Genomic DNA, 27282 nt, shown 5'->3' with positions numbered 1-27282 from the left:
CAGATGGTGTAACGGTAATGGCGCCACCTGCTGGAATGATTAAAGCACGATGAAAGGTTGAGAATAAGTGTATCTCTGATCTGAGATAGTGTGAGGGTGATGCGTAGAATAGATAAATACGTTCTAGTACCATACTCCAGACAGACGTCCAACTAGAGTGAAATACTTTTACATTTATACCAATACAATGACTCAATTTTGTAGCAGAAACACACTCAACCATTGGTTGAGTCTGATGAGACTCGGTGTCTCTGTATCCACACACACACACACACACACACATACACACACGTGCAGAGGGTAATGAATAGTGACATAAGTCAGGCAGTAGTGTTTGGTCAAGCTGAAGAGGATCTCTGTCTCTCTCAGACACACTGTCAGTCTGCTGACCCTGCATGTCTCCTGTCCTGTGCCCCTCACATCAATCTGTACAAACACAGCTACAGGCCCCTGCTGAGTACCTGCTTGGCCAGAGGGTCACCTGTCTCTCTCGCCCTGGCTGCACAATGCACCATCCGTTCTTTAATGTTTACCCCAGGGACACACACCTGCGTCTGGAGACTCATTCCTCACCAGTGTGTGTGTGTGTGTGTGTGTGTGTGTGTGTGTGTGTGTGTGTGTGTGTGTGTGTGTGTGTGTGTGTGTGTGTGTGTGTGTAAACAGACACCATGTGACTGACCAGCAGCCAGCTCTTGCCCATCAGACTCTCTGTCTCTGACCTAACCGACACAAACACAATAACACACCTATTAACACACATCTCTTTTTCTCCCTCTCTCATCCTCGCTGTCTCATTATCTTCAATCCCGTATCACTAAAATCAAATATTTTTCTGGGAGGCAGTTGTCTTACAAATGGCTTTCCTCTTGAGGGAATCATTTTGAATCCTCTCTTGACAGCAGGTGGCAGAGATCAGTTGAAATGAGAAATGTTCTCAAACTCCCTTTGTTACATGGACCCAGATTCCCTACTGCAAGGTACATAATGGTCCAATTATAACAGTCCTTCAAACCCTAAACTCACCTTAAGCATTTCATCCAAAACTACATTGTCAAAATATTATTTTGATTGCCATACTGATAACTGAGTTGAGATGCGTTTAGATATTGTTGGTCGGACAAGCTGTGTGTCTGGGCTTATAGTGTCAGTGAGTAAGAAGCAGACCAGTACTACAAAACTGACTTACCTGACAACAGTGGTGGCTGGTGGGAGGAGCTATAGGAGGATGGGCTCTTTGTAATGGCTGGAATAGAATGAACGGAACGGTGGTTTCCATATGTTTGATACCGTTCCATTTATTCCATTCCAGCCATTAGAAAGATCCCATCCTCCTATAGCTCCTCCCACCAGCCTCCACTGCCTGAGAATAACACAGTCTTCACAGATCAATCAACCAACGATTATATCTAAGACTGGCTTCAGAGGCATCAAGACATGCCTATTGCCTATGGTTATATTTATTGATTTGCTGATATAAATATGCATTACACACTATAGTTTGAGATAAAGCATACTATACTGAGAAACTATCCCACAGATAAGTGCATTTCCATTATAAAGCATGGAATTCTTCCATCCAGGCAATACGCCCAGTCAGCCAGTCTTTGCTCCCATTAACCCATCATTACTGCTGCTGTTGTTGTTATTGGGTTGTTGTGGTGACGTTGCCAAGCCTTGATCCTTGACATTGTCAGTAGCTTTCTCCACCCTCCTCTGTCACCTTTGACCATTCTAAACAGATGACTGGGTTGTGATTAACACGGTGGTTTTAAAGGGATACCTGGACTGGGCTGTTTAGACATGTGTCTCCCAAGATGCTCCTGCCACGAGACACTGTTAAATAACTCAGCCTTTAGGTCCAACTTTGACCTGTCAAAGTCCTTCAGAGAGAGAGAGAGCAAGAGAGAGGAGGTGGGAGGGATGAAGCGAGAGAGAGAGAGGAGGTGGGAAGAATGAAATGAGAGAGAGAGCAAGAGCGAGAGAGAGAGAAAAAGTGGGAAGAAACATATAGAGATACCACCTTAACACAACCGAAGATCCTCCTCTGGACTGGGACTGGGACTAGAGACAGGAGCAGGTGAGTGAATGTTCTACTATTTCTCCAATTGTTGTGGTCTATCAAATGAATCACGTATATATTGTGTTTAGTTACTTAGCTTTTGATGCTAATTAATGCTATATTTGTTTACATGATCAATTCTACTATTTGCTCAGTGTTTTGATGTCACATGTATGGTTATTTTATGTGTGGTGGTGCACAACGGCAGGTGTTTAAGACTGTGACTATGATGGACATACAGTTGAAGTCGGAAGTTTACAGACACTTTGGTTGGAGTCATTAAAACTTGTTTTTCTACCACTCCACAAATTTCTTGTTAACAAACTATAGTTTTGGCAAGTCAATTAGGACATCTACTTTGTGCATGACAAGTAATTTTTCCAACAATTGTTTACAGACAGATTATTTCACTTATATAAATTTACTGTATCACAATTCCAGTGGGTCAGAAGTTTACAAACACTAAGTTGACTGTGCCTTTAAACAGCTTGGAAAATTCCAGAAAATAATGTCATCAAATCAAATCAAATGTATTTATATAGCCCTTCTTACATCAGCTGATATCACAAAGTGCTGTACAGAAACCCAGCCTAAAACCCCAAACAGCAAGCAATGCAGGTGTAGAAGCACGGTGGCTAGGAAAAACTCCCTAGAAAGGCCAAAACCTAGGAAGAAACCTAGAGAGGAACCAGGCTATGAGGGGTGGCCAGTCCTCTTCTGGCTGTGCCGGGTGGAGATTATAACAGCACATGGCCTAGATGTTCAAATGTTCATAAATGACCAGCATTGTCAAATAATAATAATCATAGTAGTTGTCGAGGGTGCAACAAGTCAGTAAAACAAGAGTAAGTGTCAGTTGGCTTTTTCATAGCCGATCTTTGAGAGTATCTCTACCGCTCCTGCTGACTCTAGAGAGTTGAAAACAGCAGGTCTGGGACAGGTAGCACGTCCGGTGAATAGGTCAGGGTTCCAGCAGGTCTGGGACAACAGGTCTGGGACAGGTAGCACGTCCGGTGAACAGGTCAGGGTTCCATAGCTGCAGGCAGAACAGTTGGAACTGGAGCAGCAGCACGGCCAGGTGAACTGGGGACAGCAAGGAGTCATCAAGCCAGGTAGTCCTGAGACATGGTCCTAGGGCTCAGGTCCTCCGAGAGAGAGAAAGAAAGAAAGAAAAAGAGAGAATTAGAGAGAGCATATTTAAATTAACACAGGACACCGGAAAAGACAAGAGCAATACTCCAGATGTGACAGACTGACCCTAGCCCCCCGACACATAAACTACTGCAGCATAAATACTGGGGCTGAGACAGGACGGGTCAGGATACACTGTGGCCCAATCCAATGAAACCCCCGGACAGGGCCAAACAGGCAGGATATAACCCCACCCACTTTGCTAAAGCACAGCCTCCACACCACTGGAGGGATATCTCCAACCACCAACATACCATCCCGGGACAAGGCCGAGTATAGCCCACAAAGATCTCCGCCACGGCACAGCCCAAAGGGGGGCGCCAGACAGGAAGACCACGTCAGTGACTCAACCCACTCAAGTGATGCACCCCTCCCAGGCACGGCATGGAAGAACACCAGTAAGCCAGTGACTCAGCACCCGTAATAGGGGTAGAGGCAGAGAATCCCAGTGGAAAGAGGGGAAACCGGCCAGGCAGAGACAGCAAGGGCGGTTCGTTGCTCCAGCCTTTCCGTTCACCTTCAGACCCCTGGGCCAGACTACACTTAATCATAGGACCTACTGAAGAGATATGTCTTCAGTAAAGACTTAAAGGTTGAGACTGAGTCTGCGTCTCTCACATGGGTAGGCAGACTATTCCATAAAAATTGAGCTCTATAGGAGAAAGCCCTGCCTCCAGCTGTTTGCTTAGAAATTCTAGGAACAATTAGGAGGCCTGCGTCTTGTGACCATAGCGTACGTGTAGGTATGTACGGCAGGACCAAATCGGAAAGATAGGTAGGAGCAAGCCCATGTAATGCTTTGTAGGTTAGCAATAAAACCTTGAAATTAGCCCTTGCCTTAACAGGAAGCCAGTGTAGGGAGGCTAGCACTGGAGTAATATGATCACCTTTTTTGGTTCTAGTCAGGATTCTAGCAGCCGTATTTAGCACTAACTGAAGTTTATTTAGTGCTTTATCCGGGTAGCCGGAAAGTAGAGCATTGCAGTAGTCCAACCTAGAAGTAACAAAGGCATGGATTAATTTTTCTGCGTCATTTTTGGACAGAAAGTTTCAGATTTTTGCAATGTTACGTAGATGGAAAAAAGCTGTCCTTGAAACAGTCTTGATATGTTCTTCAAAAGAGAGATCAGGGTCCAGAGTAACGCCGAGGTCCTTCACAGTTTTATTTGAGACGATTGTACAACCATCCAGATTAATTGTCAGATTCAACAGAAGATCTCTTTGTTTCTTGGGACCTAGAACAAGCATCTCTGTTTTGTTCGAGTTTAAGAGTAGAAAGTTTGCAGCCATCCACTTCCTTACGTCTGAGACACAGGCTTCTAGCGAGGGCAATTTTGGGGCTTCACCATGTTTCATTGAAATGTACAGCTGTGTGTCATCCGCATAGCAGTGAAATTTAACATTATGTTTTCGAATGACATCCCCAAGAGGTAAAATATATAGTGAAAACAATAGTCGTCCTAAAACGGAACATTGAGGAACATCGAAATTTACAGTTGATTTGTCAGAGGACAAACCATTCACAGAGACAAACTGATATCTTTCCGACAGATAAGACCTAAAGCAGGCCAGAACTTGTCCATGTAGACCAATTTGGGTTTCCAATCTCTCCAAAAGAATGTGGTGATCGATGGTATCAAAAGCAGCACTAAGATCTAGGAGCACAAGGACAGACGCAGAACCTCGGTCTGACGTCATTAAAAGGTCATTTACCACCTTCACAAGTGCAGTCTCAGTGCTATGATGGGGTCTAAAACCAGACTGAAGCGTTTTGTGTATATTGTTTGTCTTCAGGAAGGCAGTGAGTTGCTGTGCAACAGCTTTTTCTACAATTTTTGAGAGGAATGGAAGATTCGATATAGGCCGATAGTTTTTAAAATAATTTCTGGGTCAAGATTTGGCTTTTTCAAAAGAGGCTTTATTACTGCCACTTTTAGTGAGTTTGGTACACATCCGGTGGATAGAGAGCCATTTATTATGTTCAACATAGGAGGGCCAAGCACAGAAAGCAGCTCTTTCAGTAGTTTAGTTGGAATAGGGTCCAGTATGCAGCTTGAAGGTTTAGAGGCCATGATTATTTTCATCATTGTGTCAAGAGATACAGTACTAAAACACTTTAGTGTCTCCCTTGATCCTAGGTCCTGAATCAAGGGACCTAGGCGATCGTTCTCCTGTATATTATGAGTACAGCGACTGTAATTAGAAGGCATCATGTTAATGTTACTTAGCTTCGGCTGTTTGAAGTCATGGCTTTAGAAGCTTCTGATAGGCTAATTGACATCATTTGAGTCAATTGGAGGTGTACCTGTGGATGTATTTCAAGGCCTACCTTCAAACTCAGTGCCTCTTTGCTTGACATCATGGGAAAATCAAAAGAAATCAGCCAAGACCTCAGAAAAGAAATTGGAGATCTCCACAAGTCTGGTTCATCCTTGGGAGCAATTTCCAAACGCCTGAAGGTACCACGTTCATCTGTACAAATAAGAGTACGCAAGTATAAACACAATGGGACCACACAGCCGTCATACCGCTCAGGAAGGAGACGCGTTCTGTCTCCTAGAGATAAACGTACTTTGGTGCGAAAAGTGCAAATCAATCCCAGAACAACAGAAAAGGACCTTGTGAAGATGCTGGAGGAAACAGGTACAAAAGTATCTATATCCACAGTAAAACGAGTCCTATATCGACATAACCTGAAACACCGCACAGCAAGGAAGAAGCCACTGCTCCAAAACCGTCATAAAAAAGTCAGACTATGGTTTGCAACTGCACATGGGGACAAATATCGTACTTTTTGAAGAACTTTCCTCTGGTCTGATGAAACAAAAATAGAACTGTTTGGCCACAATGACCATCGTTATGTTTGGAGGAAAAAGGGGAACGCTTGCAAGCCAAAGAACACCATCCCAAACGTGAAGCACAGGGGTGGCAGCGTCATGTTGTGGGGGTGCTTTGCTGCAGGAGGGACTGGTGCACTACACAAAATAGATGGCATCATGGGGAAGGAAAATTACGTGGATGTATTGAAGCAACATCTCAAGACATCAGTTAGCAAGTTAAAGCTTGGTCGCAAATGGTTCTTCCAAATGGACGATGACCTCAAGCATACTTCCAAAGTTGTGTCAAAATGGCTTAAGGACAACAAAGTCAAGGTATTGGAGTGGCCATCACAAAGCCCTGACCTCAATCCCATAGAACATTTGTGGGCAGAACTGAAAAAGCGTGTGGAGCAAGGAGACCTACAAACCTGACTCAGTTACACCAGCTCTGTCAGGAGGAACGGGCCAAAATCCACCCAACTTATTGTGGGAAGCTTGTGGAAGGCTACCCGAAACGTTTGACCCAAGTTAAACAAATTAAAGGCAATGCTGCCAAATACTAATTGAGTGTATGTAAACTTCTGACCCACTAGGAATGTGATGAAAGAAATAAAAGCTGAAATAAATAATTCTCTCTACTGTTATTCTGACATTTCACATTCTTAAAATAAAGTGGTGATCCTAACTGACCTAAAACAGGGATTTTTTACTAGGATTAAATGTCAGGAATTGTGAAAAACTGAGTTTAAATGTATTTGGCTAGGGTGTATGTAAACTTCCCACTTCAACTGTAGGTAGCATAGCGGTTAAGAGCGTTGGACCAGTAACTGAAAGGTCACTGGTTCAAATCCCTGAGCCAAATAGGTGAAAAATCTATCTTCTTTTTCTAACTTGTTTACCCAAATTGCTCCTGTAAGTTTCTCTGGATAAGAGTGTCTGCTAAATCACTCACATGGAGACATAGAGCAACAACAGAGACACAGGTGCAGTGGATAGAGGGGCTCCAAATAACAATACAAAATACTTTGTTGTTAGTACTTGACATGCGCCCCCACAATGAGGATTCAATCTCTTGGGAAAGGATCATGGTTCCACTCAATGTAGATGGTGTTTGCTTGCAATTGTCATCTTGGGTTAGTTTATAGGACTGCATCTACTTCCAGGAAACAATCTCCCTAAAAACAGCAGTCTACAGTGACTGTGTCAAGGATTAAATGCTAACATTTTACATATTACTGTGTTCATCATAATCTAACAGTTGGAACTAGATTAGCAAAATGTAGGAACAGACAAATATCAGCACACTGCCACACACAGACTTACACTACACACAAACACACACACACAAACACACACACGTCCGTCACGTCTTACTTTCTCTCTGTGATAACAGTGTAATAAACATTACAAGGATTCTCATGTTGACCATCTTGATTGGGGGGTCAAATTCGCACATTCCAGTTAAAAGAGCCCTTCGCACCTTCAGCTGGCCCTGGCTGCTGTTAACCATTAACAACCCATGGCCACGGGGGAGGTAGCATAGCAGGTTAACCTTCTTCAAGAGCTATCAGCACTTTGCTACACTATTAAAACACGAGTGTAGATGGTGGTGTGTCTGTGTGCGTGTTTGTGCGAGTTAGGAATTCACCGTAATGGTTGGCAGAATACACTCTCTAGAGATCTCTCGTCAGTAAAATATCAGTGTAATCAATGACATTCAACCCAACCCTACACTGACTTATGTATTCTTTTATCTCTACGGGATATCTTGTCCTTTAATATATGTGTTTATATCCCTCTTATCTCTCTATATTGCCAATCAGATTTCTGTTGTGCAAATGTTCCACTCCACACCCGATTTACTGCAATTTATCTGATGGTGACGTTGCTGTACAGTACATACCTATGAGTTGCTACAGTATAGCTCACAGGAGGTTGGTGGCACCTTAATTGGGAGGATGAGCTTGTGGTAATGGCTGGAGCAGAATCGGTGGGATGGTTATCAAACTCATGGTTTTTACAAGCATGTGTCTGATGCCATTTCATTCGCTCCGTTCCAGCCATTATTATGAGCCGTCCTCCCCTCACCAGCCTCCAGTGGTATAGCTCCAGTACCAGTCAAAAGTTTGGACACACTTACTCATTCCAGGGTTTTTCTTTATCTTTACAATTTTCTACATAGTAAAATAATAGAAGACATCAAAACTATGAAATAACACATATAGAATCATGTAGTAACCAAAAAAGTAGCCACACTTTGCATTGATGACAGATTTGCACACTCTCAAACAGCTTCATGAGGTAGTCACCTGGAATGCATTTCAATTAACGGGTGTGCCTTGTTAAAAGTTAATTTGTGTAATGTCTTTCCTTCTTAATGCGTTTGAGCCAATCAGTTGCCAATCGGAAATTAACTGCACCTCAGATTGCAGCCCAAATAAATGCTTCACAGAGTTCAAGTAACAGACACCTCTCAACATCAACTGTTCAGAGGAGACTAAGTGGATCAGGCCTTCATGGTCGAATTGCTGCAAAGAAACCATTACTAAAGGACCCCAACAAGAAGACTTGCTTGGGCTAAGAAACACGAGTAATGGACATGTCCTTTGGTCTGATGAGTCCAAATTTGAGATTTTTGGTTCCAACCGCCGTGTCTGTGAGATGCAGAGTACGTGAACGGATGATCTCCGCATGTTTGGTTCCCACCGTGAAGCATGGAGGAAAATGTGTGATGGTGCTTTGCTGGTGACACTGTCTGTGATTTATTTAGAATTCAAGGCACACTTAACCAGGATGGCTACCACAGCATTCTGCAGCGATACGCCATTCCATCTGGTTTGCACTTAGTGGGACTATCATTTGTTTTTCAACAGGACAATGATCCACAACACACATCCTGGCTGTGTAAGGGCTATTTGACCAAGAAGGAGAGTGATGAAGTGCTGCATCAGATGACCTGGCCTCCACAATCACCCGACCTCAACCCAATTGAGATGGTTAGGGATGAGTTGGACCGCAGAGTGAAGGAAAAGCAGCCAACAAGTGCTCAGCATATGTGGGAACTCCTTCAAGACAGTGGGGGAAGTTTCAGACATTGAGATTAGATAGAATGGGGTTTACCACTGATACACACAGTGTCAGCACTCTCCCATTCTGGTCTGTATTATAAGACATGGCTAAGTAAAAACAGACGGTGACTGTGCTCACCAGTGTGTGTGTGTGTGTGTGTGTTTTGTATTGTATTGTATTCATACCCTGTGGTCTCTGTTGCAGGACATGGCTGGGTACAGGCCGAGGGTGATAGTGCTGAGTAAGAAGGCAGGTCAAAGTTTTGGCTTCCTCTTGAGGGTGGAGCAAGGAGAGGATGGTCACCTGATCAGGAACCTGGAGAGTGGCAGCCCGGCCAAGCTGGTGGGTTTGAAGGACGGAGACCGCATCCTCCGGGTCAACGGAACCTATGTGGACGAAATGGACCACTCACGGGTGAGGAGGGGGAGAGGGGAAACTGACAGGGCTAGCAGTTGTTCGATTCCACATAAGCCCTAGACCCTCCCTCTTTTTTTTTACTGTATTGAAATGATAAAGGTGTAAGCAATATAGTAATAGTATGGTAATAACCGTGTCTGCTATATTGTTCACACCTATCAAGTCCTTTAAAGTGCCTGGGGTAAGGTACCAGTTTAAGTTAGGTAAATGTGGAATTACTGGAGAACACATGTAGCAATAAGTACTGTAATAATGTAGCAGCATACCATACGTTGTCCCAACTCTTTCTCCTGTGCCGTGTGTCCTGGGTTAGGTAGTGGACCTGGTGAAGGAGAGCGGTGCGTCTGTCACCTTCCACGTTCTGGATGTGGCATCCTACAAGCAGGCTAAGACTAAGGGGGTGGACCTGTCTGACCCACACGCCACACCTACCCAGCACGCCATGAACGGGGTGGGAGGAGGGGCGCCCAAACCCAAACTCTGCTACCTGGCCAAGTCCAGCGGGGGCTACGGCTTCTCTTTGCGCTCTATCAAAGATGAGAGGGGTGGGACACGCACGCACACGCACACACACACGCACACACACACACACACGCGCACACACACACACACACACACACACACACACACACGTATTTATTTTGGTTCTCTCTTTGATTGTGATATTGCTGATAAGAGAGAAGAACCAAACTGACAACAGCAATTATTGTAATCTCTGAGGATTCTTATTCAATTGTTTTGCTTGTTGATCAAGCATCAAATGAACACATTCTCTTCGTCTCACATGGCGTGGGCCCTTAACATACATTCCTGTCTTCTTTATGTCCAATGATACTGAATTTAGGATTGTGATTTTAAACTACATTTTCTTTCCTCCATTTCCTGTCCCAGGTGACCTGGGCATGTTCATGACAGAGGTGGCCCCAGGGGGTGTGGCCGCGAGGGCAGGGGTCAAGACCAACGACCGCCTGATAGAGGTCAACGGGGAGAACATGGAGAACGCCACTCATGACCAGATAGTTGAAAAGGTCAGGGTTCAGTCCTTATTTACACTACTCTGTGGTTAACTTTTAACTTCAATATCTGGCATATTATTCTACAGCCTGTCAACGCATTTTGTTCACTCAGAATACAGAAGTCAGGACAATGATCATTTGGCAAATCAGTGTTAATTCCATTTGGTTTCCCTGGGCAACTCAGCCTTGAGGGCAGAAACAAATGTGATTGGTTACGTTTAGGCAAGATATGTCATAAGTCTTTATTCTACATAACAGATAAGAATGTTTACTCTTCTTCTGTTAATTTCGATCTAAACATTATTTAACTTTGCACCCGCCCGAATGAGCCCGTTGTGACATCTGTGTCAGGTCAAGGCATCAGGCAGCAGCGTCATGTTTCTATTGGTGGATGAGGACACAGACAAGTTCTACAAGATAAAACGCATCAGGATAGGGGCGGGGCTAGCCACAGTGAAGCTCCTCCCACTGAAGCCACGCATCGCAGACTTGGTCAAAGGATCAGACGGCTATGGATACTTCTTAAGGACTGAGCCTAACAAGACAGGTCTGTGTGTTTGTATGGTGTGTGAATTTGGATGTTCAGTAGGTATCCAAAGAAAAACTTGGTTACACTACTATAAGCGAACAGGTATAATGCATTATGATGCGGTTATAATGGCTTTTCATAAGCGTGTATGAACCCCTTATAATGTCTTATAACAACACATCTACTAATAGCCACATAGGATCATCACTACTAAAATATTCACCAACAACAATAGCCATCTGCCTGCATAATTTTACGCAATAACACCATCTTAATATCATCCTACCTGCAGGCCACTTCATCAGGGACATTGACAGGGGTAGCCCAGCCGAGAGGGCGGGATTAAAGGAGATGGACAGGCTGGTTGCCGTGGAGGATGTGGAAGTGGATGGCTGCAGCCATGAGCAGGTGGTGGACAGGATCAGACAGTGTGGCAACAAGTGCTGCCTCCTGGTGGTCGATGAAGACACTGACACGCTTTACAAGATGGTGAGGGTTCTGGGATCAATCTTTCTTGTTGGATTTAGGAAATAAATGTATGAAACAACAGTCATAGGAGTTGGCTCAAGCACATTGGTCTACACATCTGGGCCCATATTTACAAAGTGTCTTAGAGTCGGAGTGCTGATCTAGGATCAGTTTTTCCTTTTGGATTATAATGAAGCTGTAGCTGATACTGATGAGCACCACAATGCTGAGAAACTGTTTGAACACCCTGTGAAAGTTACCGCCCCTTCCGCTTTACTTCCAGATCACATCCACTAATCTTTTGAAAATGCTTCACAATTATGTCATCAAATTCGTGAAAACCCGGTCATTTATATATATATATATATATATATATATATATATATATATATATATATATATATAAAAAAGTTAGAGTTTTAATGTCACATCCACAAGTACAGTGAAATGCCTTTCTTGCAAACTCAAAACCCAACAATGCAATAATCAATAAAAATCTATTACTAGAAAAAAAATTTAAAATAAGAATAGGAAATATGAAATACACAATAAAGTAAATAAGTAAGCCTACTATAAGTCAGATCCAATACCATATTTACATGAGCAGGGATACTGGAGTGATGGAGGTAGATATGTATAGGGGTAAGGGGACTAGGCAACAGAGTAGCAGCAACTTGCATGTGAATGGGTGGGCATGTGTGTAGTCAGTATAAAAGTATGTGCATATTATGTGTGAGTGAGCAAATGATGGAGTGAGTGTATGTGTGTGTGTGTGTGTGTTGGAGTGACAGTGTGTGTGTGTGTGTGTGTGTGTGGTGTGTGTGTGTGTGTGTGTAGATCCCTGTGAGTGTGCATAGAGACAGTGCAAAGATTGAAATAAAAGTTCAATAAAGATACAAGGTAAACTCAGATTGTGTAGCAAAATTGTTAGCTATTTATCAGTCGTATTGCTTGGAAGCTGTTCACTTATAGTCATGTTGGCTGATTAATTTACTTCTGCCAAATGCCGTTTTGCACTTTAAAGACCATTCAAAAAGCCTACTAAAGTTGAAAAACTTCAAGGGTGAGGGGCAGTCATTTCATAGTGTATACAGGCTCATGAACTGTCCAGAAACAGAAGTGCAGTAAAGAAGACTACAGTGCGAATTGAGATATATGTCTGAGATTAATTGTGATCTTTCACAGGGAGGCGTTTCTCCTCTGTTCTACTTGGAAGAGATTATGGAATCCCTCCTTCCAGTAACCCCTCCACCCAGCTACCCAGAGTCCATGCCGGCCCTAGCCCCGGCCCCGGCCCCAGCCCCTGTTACCACAGATCTCCTCAAGCTGTGCAAGATGGAGAAGACCTCCGTCGGGTACGGCTTCCACCTCAACGGTATACAGGGAGTCTTTGGCCAGTATATCAAAGAGGTAAGTACAATGAACAGATCACCTACCTACAGTACCAGTCCAAAGTTTGTAGAATAATAGTGAAGACATCAAAACTATGAAATAACACAGAATCATGTAGCAAACACAAATGTGTTAAACAAATAAAAACAATGTAGCCACCCTTTGCCTTGCTGACATCTTTGCACTCTTGGCATTCTCTCAACCAGTGTCATGGAGGTAGTCACCTGGAATGCATTTCAATTAACAGGTGTGTCTTGTTAAAAGTACATTTATGGAATTTCTTGCGTTTCAGCCAATAAGTTGTGTTGTGACAAGATAGGGCTATCTTCTGTGTAACAACCCTATTTGGTAAAAGACCAAGTCCATATTATAGTAAAGAACAGCTCAAATAAGCAAAGACAAACGACAGTCGATCATTACTTTAAGACATGAAGGTCAGTCAATCCAGAATATGTGAAGAACTTTGAAAGTGCAGTCGCAAAAACCATTAAGCGCTAAGATGAAACTGGCTCTCATGAGGACCGCCACAGGAAAGGAAGACCCAGAGTTATCTCTGCTGCAGAGGATACGTTCATTAGAGTTTTCAGCCTCAGGAATTGCAGCCCTAATAAATGCTTCAATGAATTCAAGTAACAGACACATCTCAACATCAACAGTTCAGAGGAGACTGTGTGAATCAAGCCACTACTAAAGGACACCAATAACAAGAAGAGACTTGCTTGGGCCAAGAAACATGAACAATGGACAATAGACTGGTGGAAATCTGTCCTTTGGTCTGATGAGTCTTTGTGAGACGCAGAGTAGGTGAACAGATGATCTCTGTATGTGTGATTCCCACCGTGAAGCAGGTGTGATAGTGGGGGGGGGGGGGGGGGGGGGGGCTTTGCTGGTGACACTGTCAGTGATTTAATTAGAATTCAAGGCACACATAACCAGCATGGCTACCACAGCATTCTGCACTGATTCGCCAGCCCATCTGGTTTGTGCTTAGTGGAACTATCATTTGTTTTTCAACAGAACAATGACTCAACACACCTCCAGGCTGTGTAAGGGCTATTTGACCAAGAAGGAGAGTGATAGAGTGCTGCATCAGATGACCTGACCTCTACAATCACCTGACCTCAACCCAATTGAGATGGTTAGGGATGAGTTGGACCGCAGAGTGAAGGAAAAGCAGCCAATAAGTGCTCAGCATATGTGGGAACTCCTTCAAGACTGTTGGAAAAGCATTCCAGGTGAAGCTGGTTGCCAAGAGTGTGCAAAGCTGTCATCAGGGCAAAGGGTGGCTGCTTTGAAGAATCTCAAATATATATTGATTTGTTTAACACATTCTTGGTTACTACATGATTCCATATGTGTTATTTCATAGTTTTGATGTCTTCACTATTATTCCACAATGTAGAAAATAGTAAAAATAAAGAAAAACCCTTGAATGAGTAGGTGTGTCCAAAATTTGGACTAGCACTGTATATCCAACAGGTAGCCTAACAGACAAGAGAATGCATCCAAAATACATGAACTACTATGGGAAAGATCAAGAGGCAAAGCACATGCTAGCCTCAATTCCGTACCTCTGAAACACTCCTGTCATTCAGCAACTGTCAACTGTTGTTTACGTTCCAAACCATTCACAACTCAGCTCACCCCTTGATGTCTTCTCTGTAAGGTGGTGAAGGGTGGAGCCGCGGACAGGGCTGGTCTAGAGGACGGAGACATGGTGGTGGAGGTGGACGGTGTGAATGTGGAGCAGAACAGTCACGAGCAAGTGGTGGGGTTGATCCGTAAGAGTGGCAGCTCGCTGGTACTCCTAGTTGCCGGGAAGCAGGCCAACGACCACTTCAAAGCCAAAGGGGTGGCCATCACTCCTCAGCTCTTCATCCCCTCGTCCCAAGCCAGGTCCCCATCCCCAGCCCCGTCCCCGTCCCTAGCACGGAGCCACACACCAGCCCAGATAGACACCCCAGCCACTCTGGAGGAGGTCCAAGAGGAGGAAGACGAGGAGGCTGCTGAGCCAGACACCACGCCGCACCAGGCACGAGAGAGGGTGAGTGACGTAACATAAATGTGTTCCTTGAGTGCCTTGGTAGCTTCTAAACTAGATCCAAATTATCCAGGCAAACCAAAGTAGTTAAAAGCAAGTTTGTAGCAATTGTATTTTCCCACAGTTCTATTACAGAAAAATATATGACTCTCTTTCTCTCTCATAGACTCCATCTGTGTCATCAGCAGCATCATCATCTTGCTCGAGTGTTGATGAGAGACTCTGAGAAGTCTCCAATGAGAAATCATTTCCTGTTAAGACTTTTTCTGTCTCCCATCAACCTTTGCACCATGCTGGATAATGCAGGTATCTCTGCTCAAGAACGCTGATCAAACTTAATACATTCCGATGACAGAGGCTGGTTTTAGGTATCAATGCAAATCGGTTGAAAATAGCAATAAATAGCCATTAATGTGTAATTGTATTGATCAGTTAGATAGCACTGTTATCCAACCAGCATATGTATCAGTATAATCTCATTACGAACACCTGCAATGTAGACCGAGAACACTAGTAATGCCAGTTCAATGTGTTTAACTGGAACAGTAACCATAGTGACAGAGGTCTACTGTACTACACCTTAATAATAATACTGTCTTTTAAATATCATTAAAATAATCAAATACATTTGATTTGTTTTAGCGTACCCAAAGAGCCATTGTGTCTTTCTGCTCAGATGTCAAATACTGCTCTCACAACGAGAATAAATGATCCTGGACCAGATGCCTGTTTATAAGTGGTGTATGTAAAGTGGCATTGCAGTACTTACTGAATAAAATAAAGGGAACAGAGTAATGGATAACTAACTCATTAATGACCACATACATTGGTTTATTCTGAAGCCTTCCCATCTGTCTTGGTCGAATAAATACAGTAGATATGCACGCCACCCCAGGTACATGGCATGTACAGGCTGGACACCATGAAATACGCTAACCAATAGCATCATGGACATTTGGGGGATACTGGTAGACATGTGTTACATTTAAAATGATAATTTGGATTATTCTGTTTGTCAAAAATAGAGTGTAAACACATATTTACAACCCCGTTCACAAAACAAGCTACTGTTGCAGTGAAGCTGGTCTGTGCTGTATACTACAGTTCTGCTCTGCTCAGAATGATTTAAGGATAGACAGAACCTCTGTCCAATGGGGCAACAGCACAATGAAATATCATCATCATCATCGTAAAATATCCCATTTTCATTTTTGCAAAGAACAATTAAGTCCTGATTTCAAGTACAGTAGTTCCATTATGTGAGTCATTATCCCCACGTTCAACCCAACATTATACAAAGTCCAGTCTTCCATGACTCCAATCTCCATTGACTCTCCCTGACACCAAAGGTCCACACGACCACACGTCGGACATTCCTGATTCAGGAAGCACAGGCGCTTCTCTCCACCACACAGACAGACAAGAGATGGATTTTTTTTTTTAAGAGAAGATCAAAATCCAACAGAGAATCAAAGCCTCCAGGGAAAGGTTGGAAAAGGTAACCTAAGGGTCAAGGGTCAAGTTCAGAGTGGGGTCAGGGGGTCATGTGCTAGGGGGTCATGTGCTTCTCGGGTGCCTGTTTGTGGGCGAGGTAGAGGAAGAGGATGCTGGAGAGGGCGCTGACGAGGAAGATGACGTCGAACCATCGGTGGTAGAAGTTGAACTGCAGCTCTCCCAGAACTTCGGTCACGATGGAGCGATACTCCAGAGGCATGCTCATCCTCATGAGGAGAACCGACGACACAAAGTACATCCCCTGAGAGACACACAGAGAGAGAGAGAGAGAGAGAGACACAGCAAGATAGGAGAGAGAGACATAATATTTACTGTTCACTTTGTTTATTTCAATTTTGTTTATCCATTTCACTTGCTTTGGCAATGTAAACATGTTTCCCATGCCACTAAAGCCCCTTGAATTGAATTGAATTGAGAGAGAGAGAGACAGAGAGCGAGAGAGACACACACAGAGAGAGCGAGAGACACAAAGACACAGAAAGAGAGACAAAGAAACAGAGACAAAGAGACAGAGAGAGAGCGAAAAACACAGAGAGACACACAGAGAGACAGAGAGAGCGAAAAACACAGAGACACAGAGAGACAGAGAGAGCGAGCGACATAGAGAGAGCGCCACAGGGAGAGAGAGCGCCACAGGGAGAGAGAGCGCCACAGGGAGAGAGCGCGCCACAGGGAGAGAGCGCGCCACAGGGAGAGAGAGAGAGACAGAGAGAGAGATTGCGACACAGAGAGAGATTGTGACAGAGAGAGAGAGAGAGACAGCGAGAGAGACAGAGAGAGAGGGGAGAGAGAGAGAGAGATTGCGACACAGAGAGACAGAGAGAGAGGGGAGAGAGAGAGAGATATTGCGACACAGAGAGAGAGACAGAGAGAGAGGGGAGAGAGAGATGTAATATTTACTGTTCACTTTTTGTTTATTTCACTTTTGTTTATCCATTTCACTTAAACATATGTTTCCCATGCCAATAGAGCCCCTTGAATTGAGAGACACAAAGAGAGATGCAGAAAGAGAGATGACAAACTGACCATAATTTGAGCCAGGACCAGCACTATAACATTGGAGGACTTGCTGCTGGAGATGGCATAGAAGAACTATAGAAAAACAGACAGGATTGGGGTTAGGGTACATTGTCACGCATATGTAAACTGACAACTTCCTGTCTGTAGATGACTTACCTTAGTGAGTGTGATGAGAAGGCCTCTAATAGAGGTGACGATGATGATGCCCACCAGGATGAAGGAGATGTGCTGAGACCAGAACTTCACCTGCAGAGGAGAGCATATGTAAGGAACACTAGAGCAACAACAGAATATGCCAACACAACTACGGTTTTTGGACTTCCTAAACTGACTGTAAAACAATGTTGAAATAGATGAATCAGTCACCAGGAATAACTACTGCAGAAGAACACTTTAATAAACTGACAGCTATTAACACAACTGGAAATGTTTTGTGACTGTGTGTGTGTGTGTGTGTGACTGTGTGTGTGTGTGAGAGAGAGAGAGAGCGTGAGAGAGTGTGAGTGAGTGCGAATGTGGAAGAGCCTACATCAAACTGAATGCCCAAGTAGTTAACTGTGATCTCAATCCCTCTCGTCACTGGATCAGTCTTCCCTACACGGTCGAACACAATGTTGATGGTGGCCTTAGAGGGACAAAAAACAAGGGTCACTACAGATATACAGTTGAAGTGGGAAGTTTACATACACCTTTGCCAAATACATTTAAACTCAGTTTTTCACAATTCCTGACATTTAATCCTTGTAAAAATTCCGTCTTAGGTCAGTTAGGATCACCTGTCCTCCTGACAGAGCTGGTGTAACTGAGTCAGGTTTGTAGGCCTCCTTGCTCGCACACACTTTTTTCAGTTCTGCCCACACATTTTCTATGGGATTGAGGTCAGGGCTTTGTGATGGCCACTCCAATACCTTGACTTTGTTGTCCTTAAGCCATTTTGCCACAACTTTGGAAGTATGCTTGAGGTCATTGTCCATTTGGAAGACCCATTTGCGACCAAGCTTTAACTTCCCGACTGATGTCTTGAGATGTTGCTTCAATTTATCCACCTAATTTTCTTTCCTCATGAAGCCATCTATTTTACGAAGTGCACCAGTCCCTCCTGCAGCAAAGCACCCCCACAACATGATGCTGCCACCCTCGTGCTTCACGGTTGGGATGGTGTTCTTCGGCTTGCAAGCATCCCCCGTTCTCCTCCAAACATAACGATGGTCATTATGGCCAAACAGTTCTGTTTCTGTTTAATCAGACCAGAGGACATTTCTCCAAAAAGTACGATCTTTGTCCCCATGTGTAGTTGCAAACCATAGTCTGGCTTTTTTAATGGAGGTTTTGGAGCAGTGGCTTCTTCCTTGCTGAGTGGCCTTTCAGGTTATGTCGATACAGGACTTGTTTTACTGTGGATATAGATACTTTTGTACCTGTTTCCTCCAGCATCTTCACAAGGTCCTTTGCTGTTGTTCTGGGATTGATTTGCACTTTTCGCACCAAAGTAGGTTCATTTCTAGGAGACAGAACACACCACCTTCCGGAGCGCTATGACATCTGTGTGGTCACATGGTGTTTATACTGGCATACTATTGTTTGTACAGATGAACGTGGTGCCTTCAGGTGTTTGGAAATTGCTCCCAAGGATGAAGCAGACTTGTGGAGGTCTACAAATGTTTTCTGAGGTCTTGGCTGAATTCTTTTGATTTTCCTATGATGTCAAGCAAGGAGGCACTGAGATTGAAGGTAGGCCTTGAAATATATCGACAGGTACACCTCCAATTGACTTAAATTATGTCAATTAGCCTAACAGAAGCTTCTAAAGCCATGACAAAATTTTCTAGAATTTCCCAAGCTTTTTAAAGGCACAGTCAACTTAGTAAACTTCTGACCCACTGGAATTGTGATACAGTGAATTATAAGTGAAATAATCTGTCTGTAAACAAGTGTTGGAAAAATTACTTGTGTCATGCACAAAGTAGATGTCCTAAGCGACATGCCAAAACTATAGTTTGTTAACAAGAAATTTGTGGAGTGGTTGAAAAACAGGTTTTAATGACTCCAACCTAAGTGTATGTACTGTTCTGGCCAAAGGTTTTGAGAATGACACAAATATTAATTTTCACAAAGTTTGCTGCTTCAGTGTCTTCAGATATTTTTGTCAGATGTTACTATGGAACACTGAAGTATAATTACAAGCATTTCATAAATGTCAAAAGGCTTTTATTGACAATTACATGAAGTTGATGCAAAGAGTCAATATTTGCAGTGTTGACCCTTCTTTTTCAAGACCACTGCAATCCGCCCTGTCATGCTGCCAATTAACTTCTGGGCCACATCCTGACTGATGGCAGCCCATTCTTGCATAATCAATGCTTGGAGTTTGTCAGAATTTGTGGGGTTTTGTTTGTCCACCCGCATCTTGAGGATTGACCACAAGTTCTCAATGGGATTAAGGTCTGGGGAGTTTCCTGGCCATGGACCCAAAATATCAATGTTTTGTTCCCCGAGCCACTTAGTTATCACTTTTGCCTATTGGCAAGGTGCTCCATCATGCTGGAAAAGACATTGTTCATCACCAAACTGTTCCTGGATGGTTGGGAGAAGTTGCTCTCGAGGATGTGTTGGTTCCATTCTTTATTCTTGGCTGTGTTCTTAGGCAAAATTGTGAGTGAGCCCACTCCCTTGGCTGAGAAGCAACCCCACACATGAATGGTCTCAGGATGCTTTACTGTTGGCATGACACAGGACTGATGGTAGCTCTCACCTTGTCTTCTCCGGACAAGCTTTTTTCCAGATACCCCAAACAATCGAAAAGGGGATTCATCAGAGAAAATGACTTTACCCCAGTCCTCAGCAGTCCAATCCCTGTACCTTTTGCAAAATATCCGTCTGTCCCTGATGTTTTTCCTGGAGATAAGTGGCTTCTTTGCTGCCCTTCTTGACACCAGGCCATCCTCCAAAAGTCTTTGCCTCACTGTGCGTACAGATGCACTCACACCTGCCTGCTACCATTACTGAGCAAGCTCTGTACTGGTGGTGCCCCGATCCCGCAGCTGAATCAACTTTAGGAGACGGTCCTGGCGCTTGCTGGACTTTCTTGGACGCCCTGAAGCCTTCTTCACAACAATTGAACCGCTCTCCTTCAAGTTCTTGATGATCCGATAAATGGTTGATTTAGGTGCAATCTTACTGGCAGCAATATCCTTGCCTGTGAAGCCCTTTTTGTGCAAAGCAATGATGAGGGCACGTGTTTCCTTGCAGGCAACCATGGTTGACAGAGGAAGAACAATGATTCCAAACACCACCCTCCTTTTGAAGCTTCCAGTCTGTTATTCGAACTCAATCAGCATGACAGAGTGATCTCCAGCCTTGTCCTCGTCAACACTCACACCTGTGTTAACGAGAGAATCACTGACATGATGTCAGCTGGTTCTTTTGTGGCAGGGCTGAAATGCAGTGGAAATGTTTTTTGGGGGATTCACTTCATTTGCATGGCAAAGAGGGACTTTGCAAATAATTGCAATTCATCTGATCACTCTTCATAACATTCTGGAGTATATGCAAATTGCCATCATACAAACTGAGGCAGCAGACTTTGTGAAAATTAATATTTGTGTCATTTTCAAAACTTTCAAAGCCACGACTGTACACTTCCGACTTCAACTGTAGCTCTGGGGCCTGATGGGATATGATAACACACTGACAGACAGTACAGGAAGTATAAACCCAAAGCTATATGGGTAGAAAAACCCTAATTGTTTCGAATTACATTTAATTAAAAAGATATCAAAAGCCACACTGGATATTCTCTAAACTGACGGACACTTCTAGCTGTTTTTCAGGCTTTCAAGCAGGCTAAGCAAAACCAAGTTGGGTGAGATGAGTCTAGTTCTCAGTCAGGCTGTGTAAGTGTGTGACTCACCATGAAGATTTTCCAAACACAGTAAATGGAGAAGAAATAACCTAAGAAGTTAAAGTATTTCCCCTGGAATGTCTTGGAGTACTCTATCCGCTCCTACAGGCCCGGAGAACAGAGGCACAAAGACAACTTATTACTAGAAACCAAACGTACATTACAATAGCCACTATATACTATACATGGACATTGTGTGTGTGTGTGTGGGAATAATAATGTTTCATGATATCCCCTCTGAGTGAATAACATTACACCTGTTTATTCACACTCAGAATTTGTATTTAGAATATGGTAATACAGAAAATAGAGTATGCTTTGAAAATAAATACTGTTTACTCTAATAGAAAGTTTCAGTTTAGAATGTTTGGTTGTTAGGCACCTTTGTTTTCATTTGATTTGGAAGTCGATCATTTGGGACTCTTTGGTGACAACAACCCCAAGACTGTTTCTGCTTTCCGAGATTATCCATTATTCAGAAATGAGCTTCAATAACCGGCAATTGAACCAGTCTGTACCACGGACGGCACCAGGACAGCAGTATCTTCCTGCAAGACCATCAGACTACATCAACAATGGTAAGAAATATTGTGTTCTTACCAGGATTTGGTTCATTGCTTATTTTCGTGTATCTCTCATTATAATTAGAATGCATTTAGGTACATAACCTTAGATCTGGTTTTATGTGTGAATTTAGGTCAGGTCCTCCCAAGTCTCTCAGAGATCTACAACTGTGAGTGGTACTGGAAGTCCCAGTCCCTACAAATGGCCAGCTTCCGCTACCACAATCAGCACCTGCCTGAGCAGGAGAAACAACGTCTATTCCACAAGCACATGGAGCTGAGGCGCAAAGTTGAGTTTTACAGGGGAGTGACGAAAGCCTACCAGCCCAGATTGAGCTCTGGCGAGGAGTGGCCGCTCTTTTCTGATGAAGACATTGAGAAACTGGAAGCCATTCCGGGGGTGTTGGAGTTGGCTGCAGTGATGGGCTTCCTGAAAATCTCTGAGCCCCGAATGAAGTGTTGAATTACTATTTATTAACTTTGTATTATTAGTAGTAGTAGTTGTAGTAGTAAGTTAACTATCTTAAGTGTGTGTCACATGGGTGACTATGTATCTGACTAGAAGCTGCCCTCTTACATTGCATTATATGCCCAAGCCAGAACCTTATATATAGACATATATAGACGCACACCTCTTTTGCCCCTTGTAAAACTTCCCCCTTTGATCACGAGAGTAAGTATTTAAAGCTTCACTAAATTGGGACCGGTGAGTTGCTCGCACCTGTTCTTTATTTAAGGTGCTGGTCGGAAGCATTGTGGGTCGATGTGAGCTGGGAGCAGAGCGGTTGCAGAGCCAGAGCCGAGGCAACTGATGACGACATGCGGTAGCTGGAGCGGACCTGGACCAGAGCAGACAGAGAGAGGAAAGTCCCTTCCCAAAGCTAAGTACCTCTACATATCCAACTCCAACATAATGCCTGATAGCGCCGTATGTCGACATTCTCTGCTGTGTTGCGTACTACACACTCATTAATGCCAATGTATCTGTGGATTGAACCTGTAGCTGTGTGGGCCCGACGGCAAAGAGCCTTTGCGAACCGAATTGACGGGTGCCGGCGAGCGGGAGGGACAGAGAGGAGGCCTTTTGGGAAATTGGGCGAGAGAACACTTCATCCTTCCTCAAAGCTAAGTACCTCTCCATATCCCATCTCCAACAGTTCTCCTTAAAGCGCTGCCTGCCGACATTCTCTACTGGTTTGCGTGCTACGCACTCATTAATGCTGGAGCACCTGTGGACTGAATTTCTAGCTGCGTGGACCTGACTGTAGGACCATGAGCCCCGCACACAACAGACAGATCTTAACGCAACAAACTAGTGTAAACCAGATTGAACCAGAGAGGAGGCCTTTTGGGGTACAGGGAGGCTGAAACACATTTACCCTTCACTAAGAGACTAGTCAAGGATCATATCACCACCACCCTACCTGACACCCTAGACCCACTCCAATTTGCTTACCGCCCCAATAGGTCCACAGACGACGCAATCGCAATCACACTGCCCTAACCCATCTGGACAAGAGGAATACCTATGTAAGAAGGCTGTTCACTGACTACAGCTCAGCATTCAACACCATAGTACCCTCCAAACTCGTCATTAAGCTCAAGACCCCGGGTCTCGACCCCGCCCTGTGCAACTGGGTCCTGCACTTTCTGACCGGACGACCCCAGGTGGTGAGGGTAGGAAACAACATCTCCACCCCACTGATCCTCAACACTGGGGCCCCACAAGGGTGCGTTCTCAGCCCTCTCCTGTACTCCCTGTTCACCCATGACTGCGTGGCCAAGCACACCTCCAACTCAATCATCAAGTTTGCAGACAAAACTACAGTGGTAGGCTTGATTACCAACAACAACGAGATGGCCTACAGGGAGGAGGTGAGGGCCCTCGGAGTGTGGTGTCAGGAAAATAACCTCACACTCAACGTCAACAAAACAAAGGAAATGATCGTGGACTTCAGGAAACAGCAGAGGGAGCACCCCCCTATCCACATCAACGAGACAGTAGTGGAGAAGGTGGAAAGTTTTAAGTTCCTCGGCGTACACATCACGGACAAACTGAAATGGTCCACCCACACAGACAGCGTGGTGAAGAAGGCGCAACAGACATTGTGGATTATAGCACATTTTCGACTGAACACTACCAGCTCACATCTGAATGATTTAAAATCACTAGTGTCCCCCCACTGACCTTTGATCCAAAGACTATTTGTGAATAGACATTGTCCTTGAAAGGACATCCGATAACGTTACCTGAGCTACAATCCCTTGCCTCTCCATTTAGTTTTTATTTACATTACCTTGTGTGAATTGATTTACTATTTTCCACTATCATTTGTTTTTGCTTTGATATTACTGTATTCCTTTAGTTACTATTTTGGTTTATTGTGAATTGTGGAGTTGTGTGTTTGGCCTACGGCACCTTAGTGCAACAATGCCATTTGCTGACAGAATCTTTGTCTTTCACTCAGTACAACACGACCCGGGAGAGGCCTGCTGCATCTGGAACTGGACTGGAGCCCTCAACGCGTGCCTGCCGTTGGGGGACCACAGAACATTCCAAAAGGATTTTTAAAACAACTTTTACCATTTTCCATCTCTCCAATTGGGGCATTTAGATATAGTTAAAATAAAGATGTGTGTTTGAATGATATACAGTCTGCTCCTCAATAGTAAATAGGGTTTTTATCAGGGTTCAACTGGACCGGTGGTCACGCTCCCGTTACGCGAACGCGCGTTACCTTGGTGGCCTGCAGGTCCACTGTCTCCAGGAAGAGCTGGCGACTCAGCTCCTCCAGAGCATCCACTTCCTGCTGGATCAGAGACAAATCTGGAGAGGGGGGTCAAGGAACCGTACACAGACACACAACAAAAACACACACACTTCCCATGATGATGTGTGAAGGATACTCTCGCTGCCTGGTGGTGAGGAGGTGACACTCTTGATCATGCCCCAGAATCCCGTCTGTTTGTTCTGGTCCTCCCCTCGCTGGTACATCTGCCTCCGTGTCATGGCAATGCTGCACAGACAAAACAGAAAACGCATGACCCCAAACACTGGCACAGGACAACAGAAAACTAGAGCCTTAGAATAATTTGATTATCAGAAAAAGGTGAGGGTCTCTATGCTCTCTCTATAGAAATATATTCCCCTATCCCTCACCGTTTCTTTTTGCTGACGATCATGTCCATGGTCTGAAGAAGTCTCCTCTCCAAGGCAAGAATATCACTCTCTGTCACATTCCTGTAGATAAAGATGCATCACATAGGTATACAGGTAGTGAGGGTAGTAAGGATAGTGGGGAATGAGAGTGTAGGTCATTTAGTTGTGACGAGTAGAGTAAGTGAGGAGTAGAGTAGTAGGCGTCTATGGGGAGTTAGAGAATGGGATTGTAGGTAATGTAGTTGTTTAATGCTGTTATGGTCTATACAGACTTAGTGCACTAACCGTAGGAAGTAGGACATGTAGGTGTAAGGGCAGTTGACAGCACCAAAGCCGGACAATAGAGCCATCAGCGTGACCCCTATGACCCCAACACGACTGATCAGCTGCTCGATGGACAGGATACCTGAGGTACAGAAACAGGTATAGAATGGAACATTATGTACAATCACTGTTACAATCCAGTCCTTATAATAATTTGGTGCTTATATTTGTCCTATTTCACACATGTACAAGTGTATATTAATATGCATGTGTTTTTTTACATATCCCACTCTCCCTGAGACACCCTCAGTGTGGTCACAGCAAGGGTCTGCCATTAACAACAGCAACCCTGGAACAATTAGGGTTACTCAAGGGCACATCAACAGATGTTTCACCTTGTCAGCTCGGGGAATCGACCCAATACTGTAACCACTAGGCTACCTGCCACACTTTCAGATCTACAAGAGGTGACTATGATTAGTGGCTACGGGTTGTTTGGAATAGGGCCTTAAACACAGCAGTGAGAATAGGGAGAGGGGGCAGGGTAGGCACTCACCATGTTTGGGACTGAGGATGGGGAAAGGGTCTCCCAACTTCCAGAAGAAATACATGAAGGTAAACCAGACGACACAGGCAAAGAGCAGCTTCTGTCTCTGCACTGAACACAAACACACACTTCATAGACTGCGTGTGAGAATCCCCAGCAAGACAGCACCCATCATACACTCTGTAGCATCAAACACAGAAGGATCACTGGAATTATGCTACAGGTGGAATAACATGGATAAAATGTCACTCACAAAGGCGGATGTTGCTGACGACAAAGTAGCCGATATAAAAAGGCACCACGAAGATTAGAACCAGTAGAATCACATATAGGTTGAACTTCCAGTGGAAATACCTGGAACTGAGGGACACAAGGACATCTATGAGACGTCGGCTAGCCTATGTTAGCTGGTTAATGGAGAGAAAAGTATCATACCGAATGAACGTGGTAACGTAAAGAATGAATTAAACCATTGTACTTACCTAGTTTCTAAGGCACCCAGTATCTCAAAGATGATGAGCTCAAACATGGTGCAGGAGAAGGCAAAAGTGATGGAGAACACAACTTGGACCACATACTGCCGTACCTGTTGACCGGAACATGACCACAGGGTTAGATCAGTCTCTGTAGATCACTGCTGTGTAAACACCCATGATGGATCTGTCTGTTTCTGTTTGATGTTGGTTCTCCCAACTGTTCTTAAACAAAAACGGTCCAGAAACAAAATGACACCTAGCTACAAAAATAAAGACACGGCATGTAGATTAATGTCTACCAAATCATAACTAATATAACAGTACTTGTGTAGTAACTAAATAACATACCTCATAGTCTTTGAACAGCTGCCGCATGAAGAACAGCCACCCAAAGCCAAAGAAGAGCACCTGGGAAGTTGGAAGATTTTCACGTTAGTAAATTTACCCAAGACAGTGTATGTGCAAACATTCTAGCTGGCTAACATAATAGCTGGCTAAGCAAAGGGAGCCAAAAGTGGTGTTATAGTAGCTAGCAGTTTCTTGTAAGGTTACAGTAACTGTTAGCTATCGAGAAGAACAGCCACCCAAGAACAGCTAACGTTAGCTAGCAATTCTTACCTGTGAGGTGAACATGATCACTGAATCCATAAGAAACGACATTTTGATTAGGAAATCACGGACTAAAATCTATAGAATACGTTCAGTTCAAAGGCTCTGCATTCAACTCATGTATGACTACAATACAAATGTCAACAAACACGTGAAACGTGGTTATTGTTGATTTTTTTGCATTGTGGAAACTCGTTGTTGCGCTGTCAACTCACTGGACTGTGAA

The 27282-nt window shown here is 44.0% G+C and overlaps 3 protein-coding genes across 4 annotated transcripts; 2 read left to right on the top strand and 1 right to left on the bottom strand.

Annotated features, from left to right (window-relative positions):
- The first annotated feature begins 1788 nt into the window (after positions 1-1788).
- On the top strand, positions 1789-15792 carry LOC106586653 (Na(+)/H(+) exchange regulatory cofactor NHE-RF3). Of its 2 annotated transcripts, XM_082969128.1 has the most exons (10): positions 1915-2077; positions 8943-9065; positions 9343-9552; positions 9869-10100; positions 10447-10583; positions 10923-11118; positions 11393-11589; positions 12754-12978; positions 14627-15004; positions 15168-15792. In XM_082969128.1, exons 2-10 carry the CDS (start codon positions 9021-9023, stop codon positions 15225-15227), a joined length of 1680 nt encoding a protein of 559 aa, XP_082825254.1. In that variant the 5' UTR covers positions 1915-2077; positions 8943-9020; the 3' UTR covers positions 15228-15792. The 2 variants fall into 2 exon arrangements, with proteins under 2 accessions (XP_014029643.1, XP_082825254.1); XM_014174168.3 differs by lacking the exon at positions 8943-9065 and having other exon boundaries at positions 1789-2077.
- Positions 15793-15815: 23 nt separating this feature from the next.
- Positions 15816-27282, bottom strand: gphra (golgi pH regulator A). Its single transcript, NM_001139919.1, has 14 exons — positions 27066-27282; positions 26796-26855; positions 26454-26557; positions 26225-26331; positions 25981-26082; positions 25446-25566; positions 25161-25241; positions 24908-25017; positions 24739-24827; positions 21447-21539; positions 18066-18161; positions 17693-17782; positions 17543-17608; positions 15816-16757 (listed from the first exon to the last, which is right to left on the bottom strand). The coding sequence occupies exons 1-14, from the start codon at positions 27105-27107 to the stop codon at positions 16551-16553; spliced, it is 1368 nt and encodes a 455-aa protein (NP_001133391.1). The 5' UTR covers positions 27108-27282; the 3' UTR covers positions 15816-16550.
- On the top strand, positions 21853-22492 carry LOC145864074 (uncharacterized). The gene is made up of 2 exons (XM_082969129.1): positions 21853-22015; positions 22135-22492. Exons 1-2 carry the CDS (start codon positions 21919-21921, stop codon positions 22461-22463), a joined length of 426 nt encoding a protein of 141 aa, XP_082825255.1. The 5' UTR covers positions 21853-21918; the 3' UTR covers positions 22464-22492.

The sequence above is a fragment of the Salmo salar genome, chromosome 25, assembly GCF_965601325.2.
Source record: "Salmo salar chromosome 25, fSalSal1, whole genome shotgun sequence".
NCBI classification, from domain to species: Eukaryota; Metazoa; Chordata; class Actinopteri; order Salmoniformes; family Salmonidae; genus Salmo; species Salmo salar.
The sequence above is the reverse complement of the archived record's forward strand: the minus strand, read 5'-3'. Positions and strand labels throughout refer to the sequence as shown.